This window comes from Equus caballus, chromosome 15, assembly GCF_041296265.1.
Source record: "Equus caballus isolate H_3958 breed thoroughbred chromosome 15, TB-T2T, whole genome shotgun sequence".
NCBI lineage: Eukaryota > Metazoa > Chordata > Mammalia > Perissodactyla > Equidae > Equus > Equus caballus.
Window position 1 is genome coordinate 100,168,766 of NC_091698.1, and position 26,968 is coordinate 100,195,733.

Genomic DNA, 26,968 nt, shown 5'->3' on the forward strand with positions numbered 1-26,968 from the left:
TTCTGCTATGTGACTCGTGTTTTATATCAGAAAGGTACTTTTGTCTTCATCATCCCCGTTACTGGTTAAGTGTTAATTGATAAATGCCATTTCAGACAGGGTTGAATTTCAGACTTGAAATTGAGTGTATTCAGATCTCTTCCATTGACTGTTTTGTGCCTCCCAGCTGACCACTCAACCCTTTAGAGGTCTCACTGCCCTAAGAGAAAGTAAAGATGAGTATAGACGGCTTCGATATTCCAGAAGTTAATTCTGGAATACTGGAAAGAGAATGAAAGCCTAGGAATCAAGATATGGGACATAATTTTGTAAAATATTTGGAAACTATCAAGTGCTACCGACATGTGAATAGTAGTAAATAAAACCTAACAAAGAATAATACAAATTTATATATTACTTCTATCACTTCATTCTGAATTTTTATGAGATAATGTTCTTATAAAATATTACTTTCCTCTTTTGAGTTATAGACATCATAAATCAGAGATTTTTAACAATGGCAAATACTTTTAATATCTCTCACTGTTTTAATATCTTTTAAATTTAAAATCCGTATGTATATAGTTCACAGCCAAATAGTGGTAGTTATTTACAAATCACTCAAAGGTGTTTGGAAGCTTTTTGTGCATCAGTGGGGTGTGTAGATACTGAAGATCCAAAGTAGGACGGTCAGGTAGCCAGTGCTGAAAAGAGGACCAAAATAACAGGGACTTAAACAAGGCAGAAGTTTATTTTTCTCTCAGGTGACAGCTCAAGTATGAGGGGTCCTTGGATAATATGGCAGCTCCATGGGTTGGGGATCCAAGCTCTCCCCTGTCTTGGCCATCCTGAGGGTGTTGCCCTCATCCACATGGTCTAATTTGGTTCACTATTGAAGTTGTACTTGTTACTTATGCTGACATCCTATTGACCGTGTAGCTACATTCAGCTGCAAAAGATGCTGTGATGTGTGGTCTTTAGCTAGACTTCTGTGTGCCCCCCAAAAGATTCCATTGCTCTGCAAGCAGGGGATGATGGCTCCTGGGGAACACCTGTCAGTCTCTGCCATGATGTCTATAAGTCTTTTCTTGAGATTGTTTGTTTCTTTCTTTTCTTTTCTTTTCTTCTGGTGAGGAAGATTGGCCATGAGCTAACATCTGTTGCCAATCTTTCTCTTTTTCCTTGAGGAACACTGTCAGCAAGCTAACATCTGTGGCACTCTTCCTCTATTTCGTATGTGTGATGCCACCACAGCATGGCTTGATGAGTGGTGCATAGGTCTGCACCTGGGATCTAAACCTATGGAACCCCAGGCCACCAAAGCAGAGCACTTGAACTTAACCACCATGCCACCGGGCCAGCCTGTGTGATTTCTTGAGTGAAGGATCCTCCAGTCTTCTGCCTGGAGTAGGCAGACTTGACTGCTGGTCTCTGGAGGTGGGCAGGGCGAGGGAGCTGAGGATTTCTCCTCTCAGGATGCAGACTTCCTCCACAGTCTCCACGTTTTCATTCCAGCACTTAACCGGCCCCCTCTCTGGACCCGTGTCACTAAGCCTGGCTCTTCTCTGGTTGAGCTTCTCTGAGAATTAACTTCTGGTCTCCTGCTAGAATGGTGGAGGGGTGTCACCTTACTAAGCAGGGAGGCTGTGGGAACTGGGGGGTTGCACCTGGCTTCCCAGTGTTAGGCCCCTCACTCTCGCCTCCCGAGGTACCTGATCCTGCTTTCTGTGAGGCTTGGGGTTCTGATTGGTGTGTGCCCCACCTGGCAGTTGAGATCAGGTGCATGTTACTTTAATTTTTTTTTTAACTGAGACCTGGAAACTTGTATATATCATCTAAGGACCACAGTATTTCTCATTATGTTACTAAGATGATACATGCAACTTGTAGATTAATGTAAGAGGCCATTCATTTCATCTCACTTCGTTTATAATTACAACTTTTCTCTAATTGCCTGTTGTAAGATCTCTTTCTGTTCACATATATTGGTTAGATATTTCGATGAGGGGTGGAGAAAGCTTTGAAAGACAACCAGGAAAAGGAGACAGAACAGCTGCAGCCCAGAGTCCGTGAGCCTTCAGCACTCCCTAGCCGGGGCAGGCCGAGACGGCAAGGGGGCTTTTCAGACAGGCCGTGAATCGGATGTGTGCTTTCCCTCCTGCCTTGGAGCCGTTCTTCTGGCACTGTTACAGAAAGGGTGCAGATGTGGATGGTCATCTGCAGATTGCTTTAGTTAATTTGAACATTATTTGATTACTCTGCAGGGCACTCTGAATCCCAGTATTTTGTTACATTCCTTCCTCTGGATCCAGCCTTTCCTTTCTTCTTCTGCTTGTTTCTTTCCCTTTGTATCCTGTATAATCTCCTTTATATTGAAGCAGATCGAAATATTCTGGCCTGCTAGGAATAGAAAAACATCATGAGTCTGGTTCTTTCAAGGTGATTTCACCATACCAGAATATAGTAAAGAATGACCTTTTCTTTCCATCAGAGTCTTTCATGCACATCTTTTAGTTTTCTCAAGTGTGTAGCTCTTTTGGTTATATTATTCTTGAACAAAGTTGCATTAAAAACTTTCAGATTTAAAGAAATGTTTAAGTTGTTTGTTATAAAAATAATGTCCATGAGATACCTAGAATTTGGAAAATATAGAAAAGGCACAGTGGAAAAAATAAGCTCTGTGTGTGTATGTGTGTCTGTGTATAATCATACAGAATCCGCTACCAAAAGTTATTAATGTTAACATTTTTGTGTAGTCATACCTGTACACCTGTTTGCTTTTTGATTTTTTTAATTTACTGAAAGTTCTGAAAATGCATGTTGAGGATTCTAGTGTGATTTGAGCCATAACCCAGAGGTGTAGTTAGAGATAAGGCTGGAAATGTTTATGCTGAGACCATGAAGGGCTTTAAATGCTGAGCACAGCGTAGTTTATGATTTTTGACCAGGAGAGTTATAGGGTTAATGCTTCATTTGGGAAGATTAATCTGGCAATAATATGTAAAATGAATTAACAGGAGTATGGATTAAGTTTATGAAGGCTTGTCTTATGCTTTCAGATCGCAGTTATTCAGAAGCTCTTAGTCTGTGGACTTTCCTTATTATTTCACTTGACCATCTCTAAAACATTGCCTGTGGAGTATAACATCGATGAACATTTTCAGGCTACGGCTTCATGGCCGACAAAGGTTGTCTATCTATATGTCTCTCTTTTGGCTGCCAGACCCAAATACTATTTTGCATGGACATTGGGTGAGTAACATGTGAATGGACTTTTCTGTTACTGTGTGGAGGTGTATCTTACCTATAGATAGCCAGCAAAGTGCCCTCTTGAGGAAGTGTAGTTAAAGACCCATTAGAAGAGTCAGAGTCTTGTCAGAGAAACAAACTATACAGCCTATATCCTAAATATAAGGATATATCCTAAAAACTGTTAGGACATCATAAAAACTGGATCAAGATCTGTTTTATTATAATATCAGATAAAAATGAGAGTAAATCTACTTTTATTGTTTAAGAATAAAAGATCATAGAATATAACATACATCCTCTGGGAGAACATGGTAGACTGTTACATAGGTTAATAATTTTTTTCCCTTTGTTTACTACAGCTGATGCTATTAATAATGCTGCAGGCTTTGGTTTCAGAGGATATGATGAAAATGGAGCAGCTCGTTGGGACTTAATTTCCAATTTGAGAATTCAGCAAATAGAGGTTAGTGACTCATCAAGAAATTAGTTACCATAGGATAGTTTAGGGACCGTAACTGCTTTCATAGGTTGGGATGTGTTGTCCCAAGAGTGGCATTGAGGGATTTTTAATGATACTCATTCTTCCATTCAGCCAGTATTTATTGGGCAGCAACTGCATGCCTCACACACGGGGAATCCAGAGAAGAAGATCCCTAGGACCTGGGCCCTCTTGGGGCTTTAATCTGGGGGTGGTCACAGGGCTACAGAAAGATGGGTTATGATCAGAGTGGTGGGATGTGTGCATGTTTATAAATAGGAATCTAGCTGAGATGAGATGGCTCAGGGAAGGGGTCCTAAGGAAATAATGTCTTAAGCTGAGTCCTAAATGCTAAGTAGGAGTGAGCCAGGCACCCCAGGGAGAGGGGGAGCAGCCTGAGGAAGTGGGAAAGTGTGTGGCTCACTTTGGTTCATGGCGTAGGGAGTGGTGTCAGATGAAGCTGGAGAAGTAGAGGCCAGGTCAAGCCCAGTCTTAGAGGCCGTATTAAGAGTTTTGAACTCTATTATAAGAGCAAGGGGGCTGTGGGGACCTGAAATTGGCCACCCCAAGATATGTCTCTTTGGCCTCAGGATTATTTGAGGCTGATTGCTTTTGATAAACTGGGACAGGGAAGGAGGCTCTGAGGAATGGAACTTGCCCTTTGTTAGGACACATTTACATTTGTAAGGTAAATCTCTGTGTAAAGGTGCCTCCCTCTCTGTACCAGAAAGAAGAAGAGAGATGACCTTCTCTCTGGAAACTCTTAATCAATGCCAAAGGCAAGGATTTAAATCTGCATTTTATTGTGCTTGTCTGGTAACCTCCTGTAACTGACTTCCCTCCCCCTCCCAACGTTGGCATTTCTTTAAGGATTAAGCATCTTTCCTTAGGCTAGGAACTGATTCCTGTGCTCACTTGTGACCACCCAGCTCCAGACAATAGAATTACCTCCTGCTACACCCACCGAGATAGCCGACCACTACCTGCTGTGTCCATCAAGCGCTGTGCTAACAGGGCAATCTTGTGACTATTGTGGGAGGGACATTTCAATCACATGTGAAACACCCTGTTTGGGGGTATATAACCATTCTGTGCACCCCACTTCTTCGGTGCCCTTTCTTCCTTCGGGACAAAAGGCCCCGGGCCATGGTTTCTCATAAAGCTTTGTTTAATTTTCTCTTGCTATTCTGTCTCATGTGAATTTGGTTCGTTCTCTGGCCAGACGAACCCACTTTGGATAGAGGAAAAGTCTTCCTCCCCTACAGGGCATTGTGGATGGGTTGTATGCAGGCAAGTGAGATGATCATATATGTGTTTTAGAAGAATCTGGCTACATCAAGTAGAATGTGTTGCCCTCATGAGCCAGAGTGATCTGTTAGGAGGGTGTCGTGTTAATCCAAGATGATGGTGACCTAAATCAGGGTAGTGACAGTGGGACTCGAAAAACAAACACGTTGAAGAGCTGTTAAGAGATGCAGCAGAACTTAGTGATCCATTGGAATCAGCAAGAGAGAATGAGTTATGAGTCATGCCCAGCTGTCTGATTTAAATGACTGGGCTTGTGGTGATGCCTTTCACTGAGATAAGGAACAAAGAATAGGCACAGGTTTGGAGGGAAAAATAATGTGTTCACATTTCAGACTTAACCGAGTTGTCCAGCAGGCCAGTGAATGATCAGATACTGGCTGAAACATCGGAGCTTGAGACAATAATTTGGGAACTATCAGCATGTAGCATTTCAAGTTTTGGGAGAGACCACAAGAGTAGCCATGAGAGACCTGTGAGAGAATAAGAAATGAGAGCCCCGAAGGACCACCATACTTAGACTGGGCCAAGGAAGGCAGTGCAGAAGGAGTGACCAGAGAGGGGAGAGCGGACCTTGCTTTGCAAGCCTCTGAAACGATTGTTTCAAATAGGAGGAATTACCAAAACTTTGGGTGAAAGGTTGACAGGGACCTTTATAATGAAGGCATGAGGCTCGAGCCCCCACCGCGCCTCAGCATCACTGACGTGGGACAGCCGGAAAGTAAGTGCATGTGGATGTAGTGCCCTCGGAACTACCAAACCATCTCTCAGGTAGTCTGGCCAAGATACTTAAACCTGGTCAGGTCTCTAGATCTTTCTAAATTTAGAGGGAATATGGAGTATAGAGAAGTAAGTTAAACCCAGATCCAGAAGTGGGAAACTGTAGGACAGATGACCCAATTTTTCCCAACAAATAGATGGCATGGGAGAAGTGGGGACAGATAGGGGCTGTTACAGATTAAAAGACACTTCAGTCACATGCACCGTGTGAACCTTGTTTGGATCCAAATTGAACAGGCCAACTGGAAAAACATGTTTTTAATCAATCAGGGATATTTGACTACAAAATGGGTATTGGATGTTGTTGAGGAATTGTTAATTTTGTTAGGTCTGATCATGGTTTTTTAAAAGTCTTTAGTTATTGGACATAAAGTGTGAACTATTTGCAGGTGAAATAAGATGTCTGGTATTTGCTTTGAAATACTCTTAACAATGTCAGTGATAAAAATGGAGAAGGGAGGGAAAATTTGATAGTTGTGGAAATTGGGTGATGAGTATGTGGCAGTGTTTCTAACCTTTTGTTCATTATTGCTACCCTAAGGAGCCTTTTGAGACTTTTTTTTTCCTAATCCCCCCATGAAATTTTAATACCACAGTATACAATATACTGTGTATCTGAGTACTATATGTATATATGTGCTTTTATACATAAAAAGAGCAAGATTTTTTTTGCCCCATAAGAACCAGTTTTCATCCTCAGATTTTGACAAGAGTAGTAAATAATGGACCACAGAATCTAAAATGGTGAGAGGAAAAGAAGACAGAGAAGGAGAGAGTTACATAGGGAAGAAGTAGAGGCCAGGAGATCAGAGGTTGCCTCTGAAGTCAAAGGTAGCTTGAGTGCAAAGAGCTTGAGTGGGGAGGCTGGGAAGGCAGGAGGGTGGTGTGCATGTCGGCTCTTTCAGAGGCAGCAGTTCCAGGTGGGGCCGGGATCCCAAATTGCTAGGGAAGGGCAGCTGAAGAGGCTGAAGGCGAGGGAACTGAGAGACTGCAGCTTGATGGGGCGTCCAGTCCCCAGTGAAAGTCATTGAAAGGTCATTTTCATACTCTGTCAGGAACTTCTTTGGGATAATTCCACAACAACTTCTGTAAATATTAACGTGTAAGAGAAAATGGTGATAATCCATTTACCTCGTAGATGTCCCTACAATAAACAAACTCCTTTTATGAATGATGTCACTGTATTAGAAAAACAATATTAAGGTGAGAAATCAGTACACTGCCATCATTGTCAAGTAATTTATTTTTAGCACAAGGAAATGTTATTACTTATATTTAGAGCTTCATTATTTTGTTGGCCAAAGAAAAAAGTTTCTTTGTTTTTCAGATGTCAACAAGTTTCAAGATGTTTCTTGATAATTGGAATATTCAGACAGCTCTTTGGCTCAAAAGGTATGTTCCTTCAGGAACAATCGTTAGCTGTACTTTGGCATCTAGTACTGGAGGTTGAGCTTCACTGAGTTCAGATTGTTGATTAACAGTGTGTTGAGTCACATTGTGACCTTGGTGTTACCCAGGAAACACTGTGAACATCCTCTGAAACAAGGTCCTATCACATCTGAAGACTGTTTTGGCTTGTCATAAATGTAGCTGTCACTGACTTCTCAGCCCATCGTTAAGGGCCTCTACCAAGGCCTGGGATCAGCAGTATCCTCTGCTCTCATGCATTGATTTGGTTAAACAAAGTGACTATACAACCTGTATACATATGCCCTAGATTTTCCAGAACAGTTCCAGTTTTAAAATATTTCAATTCAACAGATCTTTGTACGTTAGGCGCAGCATACAAAGATGAATAAGAGAAAAAGACCCAGCTCTGCAGTCAGACAGTTCACAATCTTGTTAAAAGCACAGCAGTGAATCTACACACACTGTTCCCTGTAGTGAGGGTGATAAGAGAGCGTGAGCAGGAGCAGAGAGGGCACAGAGGGAAGAGGTGCTCACACTGAGCTTTGTGGTTGGGAGTCTGTCAGATGGACACGGGGACGGTAAAGGCTGCCCAGGCAGAGGGACACTGACAAAAGACGAAGTTAGGAAATTGCACAGAAACTCCAGTGATTCTTCTCCTTGTTCTCAGGGAGACACACTGCCCTCTCTTGATCTTATTGCATGAAGTATTGCCGCTGTAACGATAGGGCTCTCAGCACCATTGTGTGTGAAGCCGCCTTCTTTTATAATGTCCTTTATCGTATGACAAGTTGAACATCTTTATCTGTTGAGATATCCAAAATACGTTATCATCATGTCCTGGTGCCATGCAGTCTCCCCAATGGCTGCACATTTTCTGAGCTAATCTGTTGTGTTACTTTTGTTGTTGTTGTGTATTTTGTTTGTTGTTGTATATTTTATATCTGGTACCTTGGGAAAATCTTATTTTTGAGTTCTCTACCCTCTTACAGGAAAACTTTAGACTAAACCCAGCCTACTTGCCAGAAAGAATAGTGTGGTTAGATCAGTTGAAAGTTCTTTATCTTAAAATAATATAAAATAAAAATAACTTTAATATTAAAGTTTATTTTTGTAAATAGCATAGATTCCGAAACACTAGAAATGATCATTTTAGCTATGACATATACCAGTAAGAAGATAGAAATTAAATTTATTTTCTTGAATTTGACAATAGCTATAACCTCCCCATAGTTGCAGATCAACTTATTGCCTAAGATAACTTGTGGTTATCCTGTCAGGTAGTAATAGAATGACGATTGTGGGCTTTATAAACTCTAATCCCTCACTCCTCTTTGCTCTCTCTGGTTTCTAGGGTGTGTTATGAACGAGCCTCCTTGAGTCCAACTATCCAGACATTTATTCTCTCTGCCATTTGGCATGGGGTGTACCCAGGATATTACCTGACATTCCTAACAGGAGTGTTGATGACATTAGCAGCGAGAGCTGTAAGTATCAAGAATTTCGTTTTATACTTCGTTGGTAGTCCACTTGAACTGGTAGAAAAGGGTGAGGAACCCTTTTATGTGGCAGACCTTATTTCCTTGGCCCTGGTCAGCCCTCCACTCTGGCTGGAAGTGAGGTGTGTGCCTGGCATGTTTGTTGAGTGCTCCTAATGGCTCCACACTTGGTTCATGTGAGGAGAAGACCTGGCACACAGGAGGCACCCACAAAGTGTTCATTGTCTTTACAGAATTTTCTGAAAGAGAGCTAAAAACTGAGTTAAATAAAGATGATCAGACAGGTAGGTTTATTTTAGAAATGTTGCCTGAAGGCTATAGCCGTTGAGTCCTCTTTTAGATGAAGAGTGGACTATGGATAGGCCTAGATAAAGGGGATACTCTGTAGAGTGTCTGCTTGGTTGGGACCTGGAGTAATATTTTGGGAAACAATTGAGAAAGTAAGTTGGTGACATGAGTGGTCAAAGAAGGAGGACAATTTAGTGTTAAGTTCTCAAAAGTCAATCAGAGGAAAGTGACCTGACAAAAATGGTGTTTGAGCAAGCTTATTATGACACTGACAGGTGAGATGGCTTCATTTAACAAACTAGCAAATATTTACTGTATTCAATTTTAAGATACCTTGGGGATGTATGAGGCAAATACCAAGAAGTATTAACTAAGGGCTATCCCTTCTGGTAGCTTGTAGTCTAATTAGGGGCATAAGGTGTATGGATATGTGTACGTGTGGGTGTATACATACACCACAAGGCATATATGATACGTTCCACGGATTTTATGGATGGTAAGTAGCATAGATGTTGAGAGATGAAAGAAATCCCTTTTGGTTGAGTTGACTAGAGGTGGCCTCATTAGGAAACTGTGGTTGGATTTGGGCTTTGAAAGATGAAAGTTGTAATAATGAGTAAAGTGTAATGGGGGGAGAAAACTATGTTCTAGGCATGGAAATGACGTTCGCAAAACCAGGTTTGAAAGTGCATGGCGTATTTAGGAATGACAAGTAAATCTAGTTGAAGCAGAGGCTTCGTGTGTGCGTAAATAGTGACGAATTCTGGAAAGGCGGGGGGGTGGGCTGGAGGGAAGTAGGGCAGTGATAGAAGAACTTGACCGCGCTGGGGAAGAGCCTAATCCTTACTCTTCTGCGTGTCAGGCCGACAGGTCAGGCTTGTAAGCATGCTTATGGAATGCTGAAAACCGTGCCTCAGGGAAATTGATTCGCCATTGGTGGACAGAATGGAAGGGAGAGTGGGGAGCTGCTGCGGTGAGCTAGGCAAGAAGCGGTAGGAGCCGGGTTTCGGTTCTGGTCACTAAGAGTGATGGTCTCTGTATGGAAGAGCCATTAACCATACACCAGATCACCTCTGAAAAATTCATGTGGCATCCTCATGGCAGGGCCATGTTTCACCTATAAACAGACTAGACAGGAAGAGCGGGAAACAGTAGAAAAAAGAAAATAATGTTTGGTTAAGTTTGCACATTTCAAAACTGAAATGTTTTGACTTTCTTAGAAGCTAAAAAAAATATTAAAATAGTGGTTATTAGAAGACATCTTTTGAGAAGCTCTTCCCAGCTTCCATTAAAGAATGAATAATATGTACAGTTGCCGTTTATTTAATAAGTGCCATTTGACCTAGCTCAGTGTATAACATGTATTTGTCTTTCATAAATCACAAGTTAAAGAAGAAGAAGGATGTCTCATTTCGTAGTAGTAGAAAAATTTCAAAGTAGATTGAGCTTCATTTGTATACTGTAGTTTACCAATTATGATTTAGGGAGCTCTAGGCAGTGTTATTTTTAACTTTTGGGGGAAACTTTTAATTTTAATAAAACTTCAAATCTACGGAAAAGTTGAAAAGAACTCCTATATGCCCTTGACCCAGATCTACACACTGCTGTGTGCTTCATCACACTCCCTCCATGTTTCTTATACATACGCGTGAGTTCTTTTGAACTAGCTTTCCCCACAGTGGCAGACTCCCACCAGCAGTGTATGGAAGTTGCAGTTATGCCACATCCTTGAAACAGGTAATGTAGTCGGTGTAATTTTTAAGCAATAATAAAGATAAAGCAAATATTTTTGTTTCTTTGTTTCAGATGAGAAGTAACTTCAGACATTATTTCGTTGAACCTCCCCAAGTTAAATTATTGTATGATGTTGTAACATGGATAGTAACTCAAATAGCAATAAGTTACACAGTTGTGCCCTTTGTACTTCTTTCTATAAAACCATCATTCATGTTTTACAGGTAAGTGTTACCCTTAAAAATGTGCCAGTGGGAATAACTTTATTTTTAAGAGAAAGCTCTTTGCTATTGGGCAGAATAGAAAAATAGTACCATAGCCTTATTTCTTGCAGTTAAATGCATTTTCGCTTATTTTTTAATCTTAAACCAAGCAGTCTCAAGTTTTTTTATGGAATGATTCACACCGCTCAGCCCTCAGAAGAGAGTGTGGTTTAGAGAAATATCAGCTGCGTAACCACTGCCTCAAATCTCTCAAAGATTTAGCTAGAAAGTGTCTCTGTTCTTTCTACACTTGGATGTTAACTAGACTTTTATCATGGTGATCATTTCACAGTGTATACATATCGCAAATCATTGTGTTGCAAACCTGAAACTAATGTAATGTTATATGTCAATTACATCTTAATTGAAAAAGAGAAACATCAGGTTACATTGGGCCTGCCGGCTGTAGTTTACTCACTGCTGCTCTTGAGTCAAGGTGTAGGAGGTTAAGCTTAAGAGGAGATATTTTGGGAGCAGAAGTAAAAGATACCTTCTGATAATCAAGCAGCTCTGGGTGAAGTCTGTGGACTCTGAAAAGGAGAGAGAAACTTTAAATAAGATGGACAACAAAGAACGTGACGAAGCAGTTTTAAAAAAAAGAAAGTGTAGCTTATTCTTTACAAGTAATTATCAATTCTCTTAATTTCTTTAATCAAAAGAAGTAAATTACTTATGTTTCATTTATTGGTTTCCTTTTCACTCTTGAATGTTTCATTGGTTGTTTGTCATCTTTATGTTATAGAAATTGTCTTGAATTTCATATTTTATCTGTTTATCTCCTCTCCCTCCCCCACCAAATTCCACTCCCCCCATATTAGAGTAGGGGTATCTTTGAGATCAGAAACTTTATTCTTTCATAAATTCCTCGTTACCCTAGCATTTAGAATGATGGCACAGAGTATATGGTCACAAAATTGTTGAACTGAATATGACGATTATCATACAGGAAGACCTTAAGTAACTCCTGCTAAAATTTCCATTTGAACAAGATTGTTACCTATTTTTAAATGTGATCGAGCTGTTGGTTAGATTTTCTGTCCCAGGCACTTTGCTCGCAGTCACTTGAACTTGCAGCTGTAGAAACAGTTTAGGTCACTTTTGGTTTCTAGTTAATTTGGGAAATGAGACTTCTAATAATGTTTTTCATAGCGTGACCCCTCTTTATTTCGTGGCAGTAACCGTGGAGCAATATTGCCTCTCTGTTTCTCGTGTCGTTGGAATAGTTGTGAGTAGTAGGGGAGCCAGGGTAGCACAAGTCTTCACTCTCACTGCGTTCTTTGTTTGCTCAACATGTAATTCTGTGGATTTGAGAGATTATTTTCAGATTGCTGCAGCTACTAAGAAGTACCTTTCTGTTCTGTTTAGCCGTGACCTTATGAACCCTCACAGAGGAATGTAATGTGATACGCAGTATCATGCTCATAAGCAGGCTGGGTTATACCCTGCTTTATAAATACCCACTGGCATGCACTGCAGCTTGCCATCTCATGGGGGAGCAGGAATAAGAGAATAATGGAGGAATGTACTGATCCGAAGTGGGGCGTGTGACATTTTGACAAGTGTGCAGTTACTAAAGATTGTTCATTATAAAAAATTTAATAAAGGAAACTTTTTTCTTTTTCTTTTAGCTCCTGGTATTACTGCCTTCACATTGTTGGTATCTTAGTGTTGTTGTTGTTGCCGTCGAAAAAAACTCAAAGAGGAAAGAACAGACATGAAGATATTTGGCTGTCACAATCCAAAAAGTTTGATGAAGGAGAAAATTCTTTGGAACAGAATAGCTTTTATACAACAAACAATGTTTGCAATCAGAATCAAGAAATGGCCTCCAGACATTCATCTTGAAAGCAACGATGTGGAAAATACTCTGACAGCTGTTTTTTGTATGTTAACAGAAACCAATCTTAGCACCTTTTCAAGGGGTTTGTGTTTATTTGAAAAGAGATTAATTTGGGGGAATTGGACAGTTATAAATAGGGAATCTCCTGTGTACCAGATTGGAAATGGAGTAAAGAGCCCCTCCCATGCCATGTCCCTATGGGCCACGCCTTATATAAAATATTTTCATTATTTCCATGGGCACTCAGGACCTCAGCATATGTCCACAGGATCACGTGTGCCCTGTTGCTGAATGTATGTTGCGAATCCCAAGGCACTGAAGAGGTGGAAAAATAATTGTGTCAATCTGGGTGATTGAGAGAAATTAACTTTTCCAAATGAATGTCTTGCCTTAAACCCTCTATTTCCTAAAATATTGTTCCTAAATGGTATTTTCAAGTGTAATATTGTGAGGGCACTATTTCAGTATTTGATATTGTGTGCTATAAAGGAATTCTGGAGGAATTTGAAACAGGATATTTAAGATTGTGGATAGTTTAAAAATGCAATAAACATCTCAGTATTTGAAGGGTTTTTTAAAGTATCTCAGATGACTACAGTACATAGTGAAAGTGTAAACAGGAATGGATGCCAAATTATAGATAGCTGATTTTCCTGGAGAGGTTAATTACCTTGTGTCAGTCAGAGAGCCCTTCAAGGAAGAATTTCTTAAACATAATTAAAGGTTGGCGATTTGATACTTTAAGCTTATTTTCTTATAAAGAGAGCGAAAAAGATGACGACAAAGAAAGGAAGGAAGGAAGGCATGAATGAAGAGAGCACTGTGTGACCTGGGGCCAGAGCCAGTGGCAGCCGTCACAGGGCACAGGTGCACAGTGCAGGGACCAGGTGCTCAGCAGGAATGCTTTCCACCCTTATTTATCTGAGCTCTTTGTGATTATGTAAGACATAAAAGTTTAATAACTTTTTAATATGTTGGATGTTTAAATGAAATTTATCAAGCATAAATTATATGGAATTATAAAAGGATTATGAAAATAATAGTGGTAGATTGCTTGAAGGTTTTGAAAGAGAAATCACTGAGCAGGGTTACTGTCTAGCTAATCACTTTCTTATCCGTGACAGTTTAATTCAAATTTGAGTAAGTTTTAGGGAAATGAGAACTTAAAGTCATTGGGTTTGAACCACATTTTTAGAGAATATAAATTAGTTTCCAAGCTCTTCTCCCATTAAAATTCTGCTCTTAACTCTTGTTAATGAATTTTAGATTCTGTAAGTAGAAAAATGTGCTTTTGTCTTATGGACCATTTTTCATCATAATCTCGCCTTGTATTAGCAAGTATCTCCTTTAATCCCGCAGAGTCGTGTAATGGCTGCAATAGCCAAAAGCAGAAGTGTGGGGTGTGGGATGTGAGGCTAGCCTGGCCACAGGTCATAAATCACGGACCGTGAGAGTGACGGACGGGCAGGGCCTTCTGGCTTCACCTTTGTTTGATCAGTCTTTTATGGAATTCATTTTTTTTGCCTTAAATTTTTTAATGAAATGCAAATTGTCTGTGGTGAGTCTCTTTTCTTAAAATTTTTGTCATTAATAAATTTGCAAATGAAGTTAAGGACAGAACAACTATCTGGCTTAAGCTATGTGATATTTCATTTCAAGATGAGAAAAGCACATGGACTTGGAACTTTTGAGATCTTCATCAGCAAAAATGTCAACGTATCTTTTTAGAACTTTGGAAATATCCTAGTCTTTGTTTATATGAAATGTTTTTTTCTGAAGGTAAATTTTTTCCACCTGATGAGTTAGTCTTGCCCTGTTCTCTCCCAGGAAAAGATAGAGAGCTAAATAAATTTTCTCTATTTTCTCCTATGCCGAAATTAGGCTAGTTCTGTAATGTGAGAGGATAGAAAAGAGTAATCATGGAAAGTATCAGGCCCCCAAAATGTCTCCTCAGTTTAATTAATGCTGCAGAGAATCTGATCACTATTAAGGAAAAGTAAACAAATTTAGAATTTAAAAGACAAGTCTAGGCATGTCGTAAGGGAAAACAAGAAAGCTTAATAAAAACTTTCTTTTTGTTCAGCCTATCTAACCATTTACAAATAATCACCATTTATTTCTATTACCTGACTGTATTTTATTTCTCAGCCTGTAACTCTAAAATCACTGTTGTCTATTTCTTGCTCAGTGAACATAATCATAGCACTACCATCCAGAAAGCAACATGATTGATGAATTCTCCGTTACTTTGAAGATAATACATTATATATACAGTTTGGCTGATTTTCATCCCCCTGGATAACTTGTTTTTTGTATGAAGTGGTTTTTGGATAGCTTTTCTCTAATTTTGGAGAAATTATAATCACAGGTATGCAATCTAGAAGAAAAACTAAAGAAATAATTCTAATTTTCAGCTTGACTTTTCTCCTCAAGAAAAAACTTTTTGTGCTCTATAAAGTGAATATATCTACCTGGAGTGTTTAAGGATTAATACTAATACTTACAGTAGAAGAGTTGAAAAGTGGTTTATCTCTACTACTGGTAAGTGTAAGGGAGTGCTTCCTTCTTAATCAACAGAATAGGATTCAGTGCATATGTGTATTATTTCTCCACTCTCCAGTTGTCCTGAAACCACTCCAGAGATGATCAGTCAACATCATATTTATACTTTTGGTTAATTATTATACTACTCAGGGAAACAATGAACGAAAATAATTATTCTTCCCTCAACTTCATTTTCTTGAAACGGTAACAGTTTAATTTGATGTGTCTCAGCTGTCACCATTTCACAGGTGGCTTAGTCTCGGGTTTTAAAATAAGCATTTTTATTGGAACTCAGGATAACCGGGGAAATTTATTTAGCTTCTAAAATGTCTAGAATAATAGAGAAGGTTTATTTGGCTTCAAAAATGTCCTTCCACCATTTACGTGGCCACCATACTTTGGGGTAAAAAGTATTTTTGTTACTGATCCCTGCCATGTGTGACATGCGCATACAGAATTTCCAGATACCAGTTTTGAGAAAAACTTGCAGTGAAGAGAATGGTTCTAAAAAGTGACGTTAACTTAGGTTGAAGCACTGATTGTCCTGGGACGAGACCTGGGTCTTCATCTGGCTCAGTCATCAATGAGCTTATGTCCTCTAGAGGAAAGTTCCTTAAGAAGCCCAAAGGGTCGGTTCTGAACGTTTGTGCCCAGCTGTGTTTGTAATGAGTGGAAGCCTCAGCAAGATCCGTAAGAGTCACAGACAAGGGCGGGTTCACAACCGGGACTGTTGTCATGGCCATTTACTTTTATTACTTGAGCTCGAAGTCCTGACGTTTCAGAAGATGTTCATAGCAACAGAAGAAGGAAAACTTTTCAATCCATAAACCAGAAGGCGTGGCAGCACACCATTTCTACTGAAGATAGCCCCTAACATGAGTCTTTCCTAATGAAATTGTCTCTGCTGAAGAAAATATATTTTCCTTTTACCTTCTTTGCTTTTTCGGTTTCTGTTTGTACTATGTAAAACTGAAGAAGATATATGCTAAAAAATACTTTATGCAAATTACCAACTTCACTGGGCAGGGTTTACCACCATGTAAGTTCTCAAATATTATTTTATTCAAAGATATTTAAAGCATATTTAACTTAATTATACCTATTTTAAACTATAGAAAAAATTACTTAAAATTTTTGCCATTAAAATAATTACAAAATTTAGACTTTTATTCAAGGACTAGATTACTTAGGACAAAAATCTTTCCTATTTAAAATTCATACCTTGTAAATTTTAATTTTTATATTCATGAATAACTCTGGACATTTATACTTTTTTGTTTCCTCCTTATTATAAATCGTTCAGAATTACTAGTTATTGGTTTTAAGAGTTCTACATTGTAATTGAAAGAAAAAATTACTTGAGAGAATAATTGTTTCAGAATGATGCCTGTTGCTGTGTCAGTGAAAGATTTGTCCAGAGTTTTAGATACAAACCAGTATTTTGTGGAGTTTTCTTCAGCCACTAATAGTCCATCCTGGCTGAAATTGAATATATCAGATTTAACATAGGTGCAGAATTCTGACTAACACTGTGAAATGTGATCTCCACTGCCCTGCAGGACTTTCTGAAACTGTTACACTGCCCAGTGTGCATTTAATGAATGGCTGATCGTTTCCATACTTATCTGAGATGCTGAAAGTTCTGCTTTCCACAGCTCTTCCTTGCAAAAGTGGGTTTGTATCAGTGCACCTGAGGGGAAAGATTTGCATTTAAAAAAAGAAATTCCACTCTGAAATTTGGATTTGAAAGATTGGAATGTAGAGAGGGTGTCTACAGTGTTTTTCTGCAGCACCAGGTAGTCAGATCTATTCATAGTAACTCTCATCGCAGAGTAAAATTTAAAATGAAATTTTCCACGTTGGTATTTTGTAGGAATGCTCTTATAATCCAGGACTAAGCTGCTTTTTGAGGCTCTTGTTGTACAGAGGATGTAGCCAATTACATTTTAATTGGTGGGCTGTTTAATAATGTTTTTATATGTTTTAAAATATTTATTTTAATAGGTTTTTAACATTATGCAAACCCCTGTAAAGAACTGACAAGCTCTATAGGTCATTGATCTGAAACGGAGTCTAAAGACACATTTTTGTGCTGACTAATTTGTCTTGCCTTTAAAACTGCTTATAACTACAGTCATGCGCCACATAACGACGTTTCATCAAGGGCAGACCACATGTACGACCGTGGTTCCATAAGATTAGTGCCATACAGCCTAGGTTTGTAGGAGGCTATCCCTAGGTTTGTGTAAGTGCACTCGATGGTGTTCCCACAATGACAAAATCGCCTAATAATGTACCTCTCGGAACGTATCTCCATCGTTAAGCAACTGTTTGCTGTTTCTTCTAGTGTGCCGTTTATAAAGCAAAAAAACAAAACAAACCCCCAAGACTATATGTTCTATAAATAATAGGATAAAGATCCACGTAAACCAGTCTAAAGCTTTCTCAGTGATGCATAGCCGTCTGTCCAGTCATGTTTTTATCAAATTTTGCTACTATAAAAAGAAATGGAAATAGAATGAAAAACCCAAAGTTACAGAGCAACATCAGTAGAATGACTGACTAGCTGTTTTCTTAATAACGTGTTTGAAATGGAAAAAGTGACCAACTGCCTTTTACTGGAGTCGTGAATGACTGTATCCTGCCCAGTCTCTATTTTGGGAAAACTTCTTTGAGAAATTGGTTTGTTAATATTCCTTTTAATCCTTTCCTGCTAAAGGACAAACACGTGTAAAGAGTTTGACAGACTTTTAAAATATGCCTCTTTCCCACTTTTAAGTATTTTTGGTTCTGTGTATATGAATTCGTCAGTGAAGTTCATTTGCTCCTGAGTTTCTATCACAAGGAGAGAAGAAACAAACATCCAACACAAATGTGTTCCAAACAGTCGTCTCCATCTTCCGGCACCCGTATGCAACTGCCTCGCCGAACAAGAAGATGCACTACATAGAGCAATAAGAGTGAAAGTAAGACTAATTCAGATGAAGCAAGAAAAACCCTTCTGCATACCGAGTGGAAGTGTGTGATTTCATTCCTGCCTTCCTTTCGAAGTTCTCTCTCGATCTCTGCCTAGGAGTGGTTGAGCATCGTTACCCAAACGTGAGGAGGGTCCAGCGCCAGCAGCCAGTATTGACAGTCCTCATTTGCCAGCGCCGGCAGCCAGTATTGACAGTCCTCATTTGCCTTCCCTGGGTGAGAATAGAATGTGGTGGTCTGTGCTTTTTGTTTTTATTATTCCAAAATATTTTTTTAAAGAAGTGTTATTTTTCAACAGATCCATAAATTAGTTCTTGTTGTATGGTGAATTTAAACTACCACTGTGTCAGTTACACTGTGATGTGATAATTTCATAACCACTCATTTCTAGTGTCTGTCCTCAGAGCTGCACTAGTGGCTTATTGCTGGGTTTTAAAGATGTTTTTAACTTACATATAAATGTTTTTTTTTCTAATTTGTGTGTCTTTAAGACTGATTAAACAGTAGTTTAAAAATACACGTGTGTGTGTTTGCTAATTTCAGAGGCTTTAAATGCCATCCATAGAACTGAATACCAGGCCTATCATGAGAAATAATGGTCTTTTTTATTGAAAGGTTTTTCAATATGATGATGTTCTAAGGAGTCTTGACTCTACTTTTAAGGTGTTTAAAAGAAACTCTTGTCAGATTATGAACACTTTGGAAGGCAATTAAAACAACTTTAGTATATAGTATCTTTTTTTCTCTCCTAAAATAGACATAAAGTGAAGAAGGTGCTGACTTTCCTCAATTAAAAAGAGAAGGAGTTGGCTTTCCCAGTCCTGGTGTTGCGCTTTCACTGTACTTATGTCTGTATCTGGTTTTTGCTTTTGAGGAGCCGAGCACTGGGACTTCCACCAGCTTTCTGTACCATGATTACAAACTCAAGGGGACTTTGGAGGGTGCTTCCGGGCTCTTCTAGACGCTGTCACGAGCAGCTGTGAAGCACACATCTTCCATTAACTTGTACTGTTGTACAGAGATGCTAGGCTGAACACGTGCAAGGAAGTCCAGTTTGGGTGCTTTCTCCCTGGAAGGCCTTAGACTGTATTGGCAGATTTAAATGACCCCATTTTGAGATTCAGGACTGTGCTGAAATTGGACCATGACCAAGAACAATATGGACACAGTACCCACAGCTGCCTGCAGCACAGCCCTTCATGTGTCTATGCTGACAAGCAGGTCAGCGAAGGTAATTTCATTTGCTTCACAGTAAGGAAGGCCCTGGAAGGCCAGATGGTAACAGACCTCCTGTTTTACATAGGTGAACATTATAATGTATTTTCTATTTTTCCTTCAGTTATCCTACAGTCATTTAATGAGTTCCTCCCAAGTGCTGGGTAACTAATGAGTAAATCACTGCCCTTGCCTTCAAGGAGCTGAAACCCACTCGAATCTAAAAAAACAGAAAATTGTCAAGTTACATTTATGTGTGTTTGAAGCAGTGAGAGAGTAAGTCACACGTACACTTCTCTTTCTTTATACTGGTGCACACAATTTTCCTGAAAGTAATTTTCTTTCAGGGGCACAGTTAGGCCATAAACAGATACAATTAATTAAAACTTTTATTAACTTTCACCAAGAATAACAGAAAAGTAGACAATGGAATGATTCAAGATACATCCAATATAAGGAAGCAGCCCAGATGACTATCATCTGACTTTCTGAATCAGTTTGCTCAGGGAGAAACTGACTAAAAATGAAGGACTCAGGAATTTCATACTAATAATCATGTGCTCCTGACCTTTTGTTCCATTAGGAATTTGGCCCCATAAACCAGGGTGAGTAGGTATTTTTAGTGTATGATGGTGGTGCTCTTAGGAAGATGCTGTGTGAATGGGTAACAGCCTGAACTTCATGCTGCTGCAGCAATTGCATGGAAGCGGCTTTTGTGTCTACAATTAGAGCATTTCAATATATTTATGTTTGCCAGATCATCTCTGTTTTCATCAGTATTGAAATGGAAAACTTGCTGTCCCCATGCAGCTCTGTACAGCGTATCTTCTACCCTCTCCCAACCCCTAGTTAGTAAGCTACCCCCCGTCTGCTCACTCTTCCCTTCACCTTTTGCTCTAAGGAAAACTCGGGTCTTTCCTGAGGACATAGCTTCCCTTGCAGACCTGTTAAACGGTAGCTGGTTTCCTGCTCTCCTCACTGGGCATAGAGCTGAGGTAGGCGCCCTGCTTCCTCCTCGTTGTCACATGCAGATAATTGTTCCTGCTTCCTCCTAAAATATCAGAGTTTAGAAGCTCATGCCATCCCTCCTTGCTGCTACCGTCTACAGACTTCCCTAGGTCACTCCCTACTAGAAAATATTGGAACCTGGTTATTATTACTTTCTCCAACACATGATCTTTGATAATTTAAATATCCTTGTAGAAGAACCTGCCAACACTCTGGGCTCCCAGTTCCCTAACCTGCCATCCTCCGTGGTCTCGTTCCCTGTTCTACTCAGGCCACCACAAGACCTGCTTTAGACCTTGTTATCACCAAGAGTCTCCGTTTCAAGCACTCCACTCTCAACCACTTCCCAGCTTTCCAACTCACTCCCTGTAGCAAACAGACTCCATGTCCTTCCTTCTCCCTTACCCTGTGTAGACTCTGGTCTGCAATCAGTAATGATGCTACAGCTATAGCACTGTAGTACTGCTACAGGTTTCTGTCCTAAAAGCCCAGGGCTTCTGATTAATTCCGTATTGTATGACCCAGCAAAGAAGAGAAATGAGGTATGGTGCATTGGTAATTGTATGTGCTGTATCATTGAAAAAAATATATATAAAATAAACTTTTTGTTTTAGAAGAGTTTTAAAGTTACAGAAAATATGGTGAAGATAGTGCACAGCTCCCATATACTCCACACAACGATTCCCCAATTGTGAACATGTTAGTATGGTACGTTTGTCACAACTAACAAACCAATGCTGATACATTATCATTAACTAAAGTCCATTCTTTATGCAGATTTCCGAAGTTTTTTCCTCACGCCCTTTTCTGTCCCAGGATCCCATGCAGGACACACTACACATAGTCATTACGTCTCCTTAGGCTCCTCTTGACTGTGACAATCTCTCAGACTTGCCTTGTTTTTGATGACCTTGACAGCTTTGAGGAGTACTGGTCAGGGGTTTTGTAGAATGTCTCTCCCATTGGGATTTGCCTGACGTCTTTTTCTTGAATGTATTTTGACAGAAGAGAGCTTCCTTTTTGATTAGGTGTAGATCTTCTCACAGTTTTACATGTCTAACGATTGAAGAAACGTTTCATCGACTGGATTCTGGCTCCATCTGTTGCAGACCTTGTTCACCTTCCATCTCCCAGATGCTTCAGAACTGGGGCCTCCAGGTCATCTACTTCCAAATACACCCAGAACCTGACTTGCTTTCCGTCCACTGCCGTTACCCCTGTCCAAGCCACAGTCGTCTCTTACTTGTATTATTACAAAAGCATCCTAAATAGTTTCTTGCTTCCACCCTTGTCACTCCTGACAATCTGTTTTTCACACAGTAGGCAGAATGAGTTTTCTAAAAGGTCAGTTGTGTCCCTTATGTAATTTCCCATCTCACCTGCAGTAAAATTCAGTATCTTCATCGTGGCTGACAAGGCCCTGCCCAATCCGTCCTCTCTGGTCTCTTCTCCTCCTGTTCTTGCCCTTGCTCATTCTGCTCTAGCCCCCTCTGACCTTACTGTTATTTGAACATGCCAAGCACGTCCCCACCTCTGGGACTTTGTACCTACTGTTCCATCTGCCTGGACTTCTCTTCCTCCTACCAGTGCGTGGCCTCTTCCCTAACCTCCTCTGGCCTCCTGCACTCCTCACTCGTCTGACTCCAAGTTCTCTTTCTCCATGGCGCTGGTCACTATCTGCAGACTCCTTATTACTTGCTGGTTGGCTGTCTGTCTCCCCCATTGGAATATAAGCTCCATGAGGGAAGATGGCAGGGATTTGTCCTAACTGCTGTATCACCAGTGCCTCGAAGAGTGCTGAACACATAGTACGCATTCAATGAATACGTGTGGAATGAGGGAGTCTGATAGTGACTCATTCACATATTCAAAGATATTTGGTACGTGACAGGAGCTCATTAATTTGGATGAGTAAAATGAAGGACTGGTGAATGGAGGCTGATCCCTCTACTGATACCCCTGCTATATCCCTAAATAGATATCCTATAGCTCTCCCATGATTTTCTTGTGAGCAATCTCCTGGTAAGTCTCCAGGGGGTTCTGTTAGCTGGGGTTACCAAAGTTTTATACTAACTGCACATTGCTTCAGGCTTGGTTTTCAGATGTCTTGATATACAGGTATTTGACTGGTATTATCTCCTTTTCTGTAACACTCCTCTCCCTTCCCGCACTCTGGTTGTACAACCGTGTTCGTCATTTTTTACTATAGCTCACTCACATTCCTCCTTAAGTAAAATGCTGCTGCCGGCTCGAAGTTCTTGCCAGTCCTGTAAGGAAGAACCAGCTCACAGCTCATCTTGACTACGTAGTCTTTCCAGCTTCCTCCAAGTGTAATTAATCTCTTCCTCTTCAAAGATATATATCGAAATATCCAGAGCAAAGCATGAAGAGAAAAAAAAGGATAGGAAATACACAGAAGAGAGTAAGAGACATAGGGAATATGGTGATAAGGTCTGGCACATGAGTGATTAGAGTCCCAGTGGGGAGAAGAGAGAATGTCAGACATTTTTGATGCTGCTGAAAGGCATCAATTACTATAAGCTCCAAGAAGGATGAACAGTGGAAATTCAAAGGACCAAGAAGGATAATCTCAGAGAACTCATTCTAAAAAATATTGCAACTAATTATAAAGTGATAGTTAAATGGTGTTGTGTTGGCTCAAGGATAGCCAAATGCATAAATAAGTCAAGTTGAAGTCAATTTAATTCAATAAAGAACCACTTGGTAGGCAATTTGGAAGTGGAGGAGAAATGGCTTAATATTTCACAAGAAACAAATGGAGAGGCTGGCCCCATGGCTGAGCAGTTAAGTTGGCACGTTCTGCTTTGGTGGCCCTGGGTTTCACTGGTTTGGATCCTGGGCGCAGACCTAGCACTGCTCAGCAAGCCATGTTGAGGCAGCGTCACACATAGCAGAGCCCGAAGGACCTACAACCAGAATATACAACAATTCCTGGGGTGCCTTGGGGAGGAGAAGGAAAAAAGAGATGTTAGCTCAGGTGCCAATCTTTAAAAAAAAAAAAAAGAAACAAATGGAAAAGCAGCTATCTTTAGGTTCAACATTGGTTTTACAGAAAGATATGGGAAAAAATTACAGAGATAAGGTAGAATCATTAATAAAATTAATTGAATCTAATGCTATGTTAAATGGTGTGCTAACCTAAACTTTTAATGCATCTTTAGTGAGCAAAAACTGCTTGATAATTTAAAAGATGATAAAATGAAATTAAATTTCATACTTAAGATAGGAGACAGGTACAACATCAAAAGGTATACCAACTAGCAGATCTGAATCACATAGTTTTTATGGCACAATAAAATTAAACATTAATTCATAGTCACATAGAATTGAAAGGGTTAAAAAAATCCGCCAGTGGCCCTAATGCCATATTAATTCTCTCTTTCTGTTCCAGCTCTGGTTCCCCTTTACGGGAACCTACGCTGATGAGTGAACCTTGGCTTTGGAGACTAATGGGGATTCAAGGTGCTAACTTAGAGCAAGACGCCAAGCCCCTGCAAGTGGAAAGAGTTCCAAATTTTCAAGAAGGGGAAGAAAGAATTGAACCTCATTAACTTAATTTTGCCCTAAAACAATGCTTTTGATGTAAAGCTCTAAATGAGTGTGGTTGGATGTTGATCTTGAGTAGAATTTCCTGACAATTCAATGCCTGTTCCCAACTCCTGGGTGATGTCATCGCCCTGATCTTGCTTATCCTCCTCCTTTCTTTGAGGCTGTTTTTCAACTCCCAACAATCCCCAGAGACCATCACTCTTGTGAGCTCCCACATCCTTGGGCCTTAGCCTATGCTATCTTGAGCTAATAATATTTTCTTTTAGTATATAACCCATCTCCCTAATTAGATTGTCCTTGCATGAAGAGGGGCTCCGAAGAATTTGATGATGAAAAAAGCTTTAGAGAGTCTAAAAGCTGTGGCAAGGCAGTTGGGTTGGCGTGAAAATGTGTCTGCCCTGCTGGCAGCCATATTGGACTCATGTTGAGCTTGTAATCAACTAAAACCCAAAGTCTTTTAAAATGAACCGGTATTAACCCAGTTACAAGTTTCTCTTTCCTCCAACTTTCTCTCTGTCTGTCCTCCTCGTCCCCCGACTTGAACACAGAGTTTTATATTTGCCCCTCTCCTATGTGTTCTTAACTCTGTCCTCTAGTGCATTCCTTTTCTTTCTGGTACCATCCCAGAGTTGAGGAAACGTCCTTCTACATGTTTTTTGTGTAGAAGGAACATGCTGATTAAACGGGTGAGGGAGGAGACTGGCAAAGATATCAAGAGAAGTGAAGGCAGCAACAATCACGAATCAAGGCAAAAATGACATCTCAGGAGCATCCCTGATGCCCCTCCCCTTTTCAATAATGGGTGTTTAAAATGAGGACTTCGGTCAATAAAGTTTTTGTTTCAAATCTCTGTTTAAGAAGTCAGGAACTCCGTGTGGCAAGATTAGGGGGGTGTCTCTTCTTCACGTGTTTCTGTATTTTCCACATTCTTTATAATGAACACATATTCCTTTCACAATCAGAGAAAAACAATTTTTACAGCAAGCTGGTATGTAAAACATGTTAAGATTTCTATGGAAAATTGGACATTTGATGAAATTGAAACCATGTAAAAAGATTGAACTGCTAAAATCACCCTCCCAACGTGCTGACGCTGCTGAAACAGATGAGCGGGTGATGAAAATTACAGCTCTGATGGGGAGAGCAGAGAGGACTGCAAAGACAGCTCATATTTTTCCTTCTGCGTAATACCATGTGACAGGGAGAAAAGTCAGACTCTTGAAGTGATTTGAGTGATTCTGCTGAAACGAGAAACCTTAGGATACGTTTGCCAGAAAGATTTTGGCAAACTGCATAAACCACAAAGAGACCCATGAAAGTGGAGAGAGTGATGTATTTGAAACCAAACTGAGGAGAGAGCGTTTCAGTTCTATTTCACAATAGTTATATCGTTACGGGCATGAGTGCTAAGAGTCCAGAAGCATGAAATGAATAAACAGCTTTTGCATGAGTTAGGAAATATTTCTTATCAAAATAGATATAATTTACTAATAATTGCGAGAGGAGGATGCGATACAGCGGGATTATAAAGCCACTATGTTTTTCCTCGGGACAGCTCCCGAAAATGCTCTATATCTGCTTCTTGCTTCCCATCCCCAGATGAAATTTTGAGTAGGTCGCATAACTTTCATAATTTTTCTTGTCACTCTTAGATCATAAAATATTACCTAGTTTAGTCACCTTTGGTGATTAAAAATCCTCGTTTCAGTAATCAATGCCTGGCCTGGTATAACAATAAAAGCCCTACACTGAAGCTTTCTCCCTTCCCCAGTTCAGATGTGCATTGGAGGGGACCCTACCTGATAAATCTCTTCTCCGAGTCAGTGCTTCCTCTTTCCTCCCACCCTGCCATCCTGGACCTGACCCTTCCCTCTCCTCCATTAAAATGTGGGCTAAAATAAAGCCTGTTTCTAGTAGCTTCTCCTCAGGCTGTTTATCTGGACTGCTTTAAAAATATTTAGAAAAGAACGACTTGTACACTGAGTATCTTCAGGATTTTTATTTAGTGGGGAAAGGTGGGGAGGAGATTCAGGTGGTTTAGGTGATTGTCTCTTCGGTGTCTGGGACTGACTGTCCTGCTTCTAGACCAGGATTTGCAAGGCTCTTGACTGAGAACCCCCCATTGCAATGCAGTGGTGCTTGGGACCACCTAAGCTGGAGACCCACTGCTTCCCGACCCCTGCCCCTTGCTTGCTGTTGTGTGCCAGTTTCCCCCAAGAGAGATGTTCTATTCATGCTGGTTCGCTGCCACTCAGTGTGGCTCACACCAACTAAGCAGAGCTCAGCCTACATGAGCCTGGGCCTGTCTAACTCCTGGGCTTGTTGCGGAGGGGCGGTTTCCCTAACCAGGCAATGCTGCTGGAGACACAGAAATTACGGGTGAAGGAGCTGATGGGGATGAGGCAGTGGTGGTGAGCTGGGTTGGAAAGGCGAGGATTATCATGGGGGCAACTCTTCTCAAAATGGTGTTCCATACAGGAAGGTACTTAAAGATTCAAGAATCCTGTCATCCTGAGTCATCATTTCACTAACCAACACTCTTCAATGAGATCTTTCTGTGCCTTTGACCCAACCTCAGATATATAATTCACATTTTCCCTTTGTGTCCACAAACTCAAGAAAACCTGTCAACTGCCTTGCTGACAATCCAGACAGTTCATTATGTTTTGAACACAGGTTTCCATTCTGGGGCTACAGATCCCTATGAAACCACAAATTCCAATTACCATGTTGCTTTCACAACTGTGGTTACTAAAAGGCCACCAACTATCCTGGGTAGGTCTCCAAAAAATTATTTGGCATTAAAAAGGGAGGTTCATATTTGAAATCA

General features: G+C 40.2%; 1 protein-coding gene across 3 annotated transcripts in view; it reads left to right on the forward strand.

Moving 5' to 3' along the window:
• MBOAT2 (membrane bound O-acyltransferase domain containing 2) overlaps nt 1–18,862 on the forward strand; it is a 126,113-nt gene extending 107,251 nt beyond the window's left edge. For all 3 annotated transcript variants that reach the window (XM_067053791.2, XM_067053793.2, XM_067053795.2), the window contains 6 exons: nt 3,039–3,231; nt 3,591–3,694; nt 7,122–7,186; nt 8,556–8,688; nt 10,795–10,946; nt 12,614–18,862. In XM_067053791.2, coding sequence (XP_066909892.1) covers nt 3,039–3,231; nt 3,591–3,694; nt 7,122–7,186; nt 8,556–8,688; nt 10,795–10,946; nt 12,614–12,830 — 864 coding nt within the window. In that variant the 3' untranslated portion in view covers nt 12,831–18,862. The remainder of the gene's footprint in view (nt 1–3,038; nt 3,232–3,590; nt 3,695–7,121; nt 7,187–8,555; nt 8,689–10,794; nt 10,947–12,613) is intronic.
• The last annotated feature ends 8,106 nt before the right edge of the window (nt 18,863–26,968 follow it).